Raw genomic sequence first — 6,000 nt, 5'->3', positions numbered from 1 at the left:
GTGCAAAAGGCCGGTCAAGAGAAGGGAGCTTGGGCTCCCAAGCCTCGTGCAAGCGGCCAGCGATTGCAGCGCTGTCTCTCCTCCCACTGTCACAATGGTCTGCAAAAAGCAGAGTGAGCCAAAGTCCCAGGGAACTTCCCATTTTTTCTGCAAAGCTTCATGGATCTCATCCTCAAACTCTTTTGCTTTTTTCTTCTCCAGAAGGGTAAAGTGAAAATGGGAGAGGAAGCCTTCCTGTAGAGCACTGCCCACTTCTGTTTGCTTTGGGTTTTTTTAGGTTTGGGTAGTGCTTTTGCACTTTTCCTTCATTCCCTGGAAAGGGGCGGAAAAATGCTGGAAAAAGCCTGAACTTTCTTGCATAGTCCATAAAATGTGATTTATGGTTTAAATGGTTCCTTTCTTGTTTTATTTTCCACAGGTCTTTGCCCTCGCCATGTCAAGGAGTGTTAATGATGTGTTCCCTCTCCATTGCATTCCCCACCTGTCGTCTTGCTAGGATCTAACTACAGAATGAACATAGCAGCTGTGTTCAATGCCCTGCTCGTGTCTGTCCTCGCCGCCGTGCTGTGGAAATACATCAAACTGCGGGAGCATGTCTTCATGGTCGAAGAGGAGCTGGTCCTCACGCGTCAGTCCCAGGAACTCTCTCAGGCTCAGATTGACTACCATGCCGCTCTCCAGGCGCTGGTGGAGGATGGTACCAGGATGGTGTGCACCGGCAGGATGCACACCGACCGTATCTGCCGCTTCGAGTCCCTCTGCTACTCTACGGAGGCTGAGGAATTCATCTACTTTCACAGTAACTCCTCGGTCATGCTGCCCAACCTGGGCTCCCGCAGGTTCCAGCCGGCTCTGCTCGACCTCTCCTCAGTGGAAGATCACAACACCCAGTACTTCAACTTTGTGGAGCTGCCAGCTGCTGCCCTGACATATATGCCAAAGCCTGTCTTTGTGCCTGATGTTGCGCTGATCGTCAACAGGTTCAACCCAGACAACCTGATGCACGTCTTTCATGACGACCTCCTCCCTATTTATTACACCATGCAGCAGTTCTCTGATTTAGACCCGGAGGCTCGGCTCTTCTTCATGGAGGGGTGGAGCGAAGGTGTTCACTTCGACCTCTACAAGTTACTGAGTAACAAGCAGCCGCTCCTCAGGGAGCAGCTTAAAACCCTGGGCAGGCTCCTCTGCTTCACCAAATCATATGTGGGACTGTCCAAAATCACCACCTGGTACCAGTACGGATTTGTCCAGCCACAAGGGCCAAAGGCTAACATCTTGGTTTCTGGTAACGAGATCAGGCAGTTCACCAAATTCATGATGCAGAAGCTGAACGTTAGCTTGGAGGAAAGCTCTGGTGAGGAGTACATCGTGGTGTTCAGTCGAACGATCAACAGGCTTATCCTAAATGAGGCAGAACTAATCCTGGCTCTCGCTCAGGAGTTTCAGATGAAAACCATTACCGTCTCTCTGGAGGAGCATTCATTCTCTGACATCGTCCGGTTGATCAGCAATGCGTCCATGCTGGTCAGCATGCATGGGGCCCAATTAGTCATGTCTCTCTTCCTGCCAAGAGGTGCCACGGTGGTGGAGCTCTTTCCTTATGCTATCAACCCTGAACACTATACCCCTTACAAAACCCTGGCAACCCTTCCTGGCATGGACCTGCAGTACATTGCCTGGCAGAACACCAACAGGGAAGACACTGTTACCTACCCAGACAGACCTTGGGATCAGGGCGGGATTGCTCATCTGGACAAAGCTGAGCAGGAGCGCATCATTAAGAGCACAGAGGTGCCACGGCACATCTCCTGCCGCAACCCCGAGTGGCTGTTCCGTGCCTACCAGGACACGAAGGTGAACATCCCTTCCCTTATCCAGGTGATCAGGCAGACTGTGAAGTCTAAGCCCGGACCCAAAAAGCAGAAGTGGTCTGGTAGCCTCTACCCGGGCAAAGTGAGGGATGCCAAGTGTCAAGCCTCTGTCCAGGGCACGACCGAAGCTAAACTTGCCGTGTCCTGGCAGATCCCCTGGAACCTGAAGTATCTCAAGGTCAGAGAAGTGAAATACGAAGTGTGGATACAAGAGCAAGGGGAAAACACTTACATGCCTTATATATTGTCCCATCAGAATCACACCTTCTCAGAAAACATTAAGCCCTTCACAATATACCTGGTGTGGATACGCTGCATCTTCAACAAAAATCTCCTGGGACCTTTTGCAGATGTGCTCTTGTGTAGTACGTAGCCTGTTGCGTGGCCTGTACAGCTCTGCCCTGCTCTCCATCTGTGGCTTAAAACGTCTTGTAGTTTGTGGAGGGCTGAAAAGGAGTAGACTGTACCAGTGCCTCAGTGTCCGTTTTACTCCACTCCCCGTGTATTCCTTAAATGGTATTTATTTCCAGTGAGTGTTTAAAAAAAAAAATAATCCCTCTGTGGTCTTCAGAGTAACTTCCAGAGGTTAAAATACATGCTGAATACGTGTAATTGAGAACAGAATGGAAGTGAATTGTGTGTACCTTGGTCGTGACTTAAATTCGTTGCCGTTGTGTGGTGAGTATTTAAGCACAGCGTTAAACTGCAGTTAATTCCATGGCTAGGTGGGCAACTCTCATCAGCTTTTTCACTGTAAGTTATTTTTTTTCAGTAACACTTGACTGTAACTTTGAGTTGAAGATTTGGTGCGAGCGCCTTCATTAAACTGCTGTAAGCCTCCTCTGTATTCTTTTTGCTTCTTATTGTCTGTCAGAATGGTTGTTGTGACAGACTTATCTGTTGCTGTGATAAAATGTGCACATGGGTGGCATTTTATTTTTCATATTTTGGCTGAAGAGAATGAGGCTACAGTGTCGGCTTGGTGTTTAAAATCAGATTTTACTGCACCCCTATAGCAAAAAGGCTGGAGTAGCAGATGGGAGATAGAAGGGATGGAGCAGATAAAATAATTTACTCTGTTTTAAGATCTGTTTTCATTCTGTGAGTTACATACAGGTCTGTGGAAAAGGAAGGGCATGGATTGGACGAGGTGATGGGGAAGAGATGGCAAAGAGATTGCGCTTACAGCAATCCACTCCAGAAAATCAGTTTTTTGGTGTCCAGTCAGAATAACCTGTTGACAAAAGCTGCTGACAGGTACATGCTTTGCGAAGTAATAGGCAGAGGGTTGGAAAGGGAAGCTTTCTTGGCACAGGTTTTGCTGGGTGTTGGCGGGAGGAAGCGGAGTCGGGCAGGAGGGCAGGTAGGTAGGTGCTGTCGCGTTGGGCTGGACAGAGTCCACGACAGGGGCTGGGCTGATGCTCACACCTCAGTGAGGGGAGTAGTTTATTCTAGACTTACGCTTGCTTTTCCTGAGATCAGAATCTGGCTTCACTCTTAATCCTGCACGCCTCTTCTTCAGGTGGAGACCCTAAACGACCCCGTCCGTGAAAAACAGCTCTGTGTCACAAGCCCAGGCCTTGGGGAAGAGAGGAAAAAGGGGCCATGAGTGTGAGATGTTTCACTGATAGAAGTTAGCATCCTCCATAGTTTATAACCGATGTTAAAGCAACAGGAAAAGTTCTTTCTTCTTCTCTCCCTTCATAGTCCCCACCATCCTCCCGAGGTCTGGGTGGATGTTCGAACAGCAGAATAGATGACTCGTCTTCCGAGTGATGGGCTGATAGATGAGCATCTCAAGGCAGGATTATAATAGGAGCTCTAGAGAGAGAGGGAGAAAAACATTGCTGTACAAATCAGGTGAGAAACAGGAGGTTTGAAGAGTGAAACACTGCAATACAGCACTGGGCCTTCGGGCTAGTGCTGCTTCTGCATATTCATTTTCATTGTCTCCCTTTGTTTTCAAACAGGTTTATGATTTAAAGGGTGGGGAATCAGAACAACAGTCCCAAAGTCCGTGTTTGCTTTGCCATTGTAGCCTTGCCAGCTCATATTTTTTGCCTTGATATTTTAAAGGGTCGCATGAATACTCCTGCTGATTACTTCTTAGGACAAAACGGGCTTCTTGCTGAAGTGAAGTGAGTTATCTGAGCCATGCCCCAAAGCCTGCCTGTGCCTGCACTTCACGTGCCATGTACCTCTGAGATGGGGTGAGAAAACTTTCATGAACCGGCTGTTTAGGGAAGCCACCAGGACCCGTAGTACCCCGGGACCTCCCCGGGTGATTACCTCCCACTGAGGGTTGGGCTTTGCAGCAGCCTTGCACCCCCATGTCCATTGAAGTTGCAGGTAGCAATCCTCCTGCAGGCCGTTGCGAGGGTAGGGACATTGGCACCCTGCGACGCCGGTATCGAACGAGCCTTCGGGGGGATGAAGTTCGGTCACCATTCCTTTTGCGTTGGTTCTCAGAAGTCGTTTTCTCTGGGTGTGTGAGCTGCCTGTGCTGCCCCAACCGCCCTGGGCCGGCTATTGGTCTGTGTGTTGCTTTCCTGCCTGCCTGGCTCAGTGCCTTTTGTAGCAATCCTTTGCCCTGGTATTTGTAGATCATCCCATTTCACTTAAAATTAGTTTCGTATGATTGCAGATTTTCTAACATTTGCAGGTTGGTTACAGGACATTAACTGTTTTCTTCACATATCTTGATGATTCTAATGAGCAAAATTGGCTATGGAGCAATGAAGTGTCGTTAAGTGTGGTTTCCACACTCTTAACTCTAGCTTGAAATGCTCTCTTGTATTCAGAGACTCCTGTTTTCCTGGAGATGATCGAATGTCCTTTCTAAAAACGTGCATCCAGGTTCTGTCTTCCCCATCCGTGCTCCGAGTACTTTGTGAGTTGGAAACAAAGGATTTTCCCTTTCCCAATTCCGAAGGAGCTGAACACTGAAGTTGTGACAGTGGTGTGGCCATCTGCCTCCGACACCTGCCCGGGGTAAGACTGTACCAGCGCCTCGCTGCTGTACCCGAATTCCTCCTCTGCCAGAGTGTGCGGCACTGGGAGCACCTGGCCCAGCCTGCAGCTCTCCTAAATTGGGCACAGCAGAGTAAAGTTATGCTGATTTATACTACCTCAAGAACTGCGCTGGAATGCTAGCAACCTCCCGTCGGGAATTTTCTTTCTTTTTACCTCTGCCATCACTGTTCTGCGAGCCCGTTTCGTTTTTCGCCCCAGATCCTCCCTGTCCCGTGGGCTCTTTGTTTCCCTCGCTTCACATGAATATTCTCCCGCACAGCCTCCAGCCTCCACGTTTCCAGAAAACCTGGCAGGACTTTCCTCTGCCAGTGCCACTCCTTAGTTGATCAGAAGGAATGCTTGCCTGGCATTGCTTAAGGTTTAATCTGGTAACGAATGCAGGGGCGCTGGGGCTGCATCTCTAACACGTGCAGGAAAACAGCGCTGGAGCTGGGTTACCACGTTTCCAAAACGGCTTATTCCTTGGGTGAGCGCGTGGGGCTCCTCCTGACAAGTTGTGTCGTGCGAGAGACTCGCACCTTCCACTACTGCACCATTTGTATTGGCTCCCAGAGCAAATACATTCGGCTCCGTGGTGCTGTCTGGCCTCATTGTCCTGGAAGAAGAGAAATAGCTGAGATTAAGCCCAAAATCTTCTGGGAGCAGTGCAGGATGCTAATAGCCAGCTGGTCTTGAACTCGGTGCTGCCGGGCTTGGCTGTGTTTACAGAGATGGATCATCTAGGAGGATTTCCTCCGGCTGCAGGTTCATATCTCCTTTTAATTAGCCGGAGTGCAAGGGGCAGCTGTGGCAGGGCTGCGCTGGCGTGTACGAGGACGACGAAGGACTGAAGGGAGCGTTTGCCAGCTTGCACACCTGAGGTGGTGGAGCTGCAGGTTCCACAATAGTACACTTTCCTGCAGGACAGGGCTTCCCAGGAGTGACAGTGACTTTAATGGAGCCAGAGTGATTCACCCTACTGTTACTTTCCGTTGCTTATAGCCCATATTCGCCCTCAAAAATCATATCCAAGGATAGAAACGTTTCTGAAGAGGCTCATCTCCAACCTGGCTTGGATGTGTTTCTTGAGAAGGACGTGCTGCCCCCGGAGCGT

At 49.5% G+C, this 6,000-nt stretch overlaps 1 protein-coding gene across 1 annotated transcript; it reads left to right on the top strand.

The window, feature by feature from the left end:
• Nucleotides 1-402: 402 nt before the first annotated feature.
• POMGNT2 (protein O-linked mannose N-acetylglucosaminyltransferase 2 (beta 1,4-)) lies at nt 403-2,711 on the top strand. The gene has a single exon (XM_010149520.1). The coding sequence runs from the start codon at nt 511-513 to the stop codon at nt 2,245-2,247; it is 1,737 nt and encodes a 578-aa protein (XP_010147822.1). The 5' UTR covers nt 403-510; the 3' UTR covers nt 2,248-2,711.
• The last annotated feature ends 3,289 nt before the right edge of the window (nt 2,712-6,000 follow it).

The sequence above is a fragment of the Eurypyga helias genome, unplaced genomic scaffold, assembly GCF_000690775.1.
Source record: "Eurypyga helias isolate BGI_N326 unplaced genomic scaffold, ASM69077v1 scaffold37043, whole genome shotgun sequence".
NCBI classification, from domain to species: domain Eukaryota; kingdom Metazoa; phylum Chordata; class Aves; order Eurypygiformes; family Eurypygidae; genus Eurypyga; species Eurypyga helias.
The sequence above is the reverse complement of the archived record's forward strand: the minus strand, read 5'-3'. Positions and strand labels throughout refer to the sequence as shown.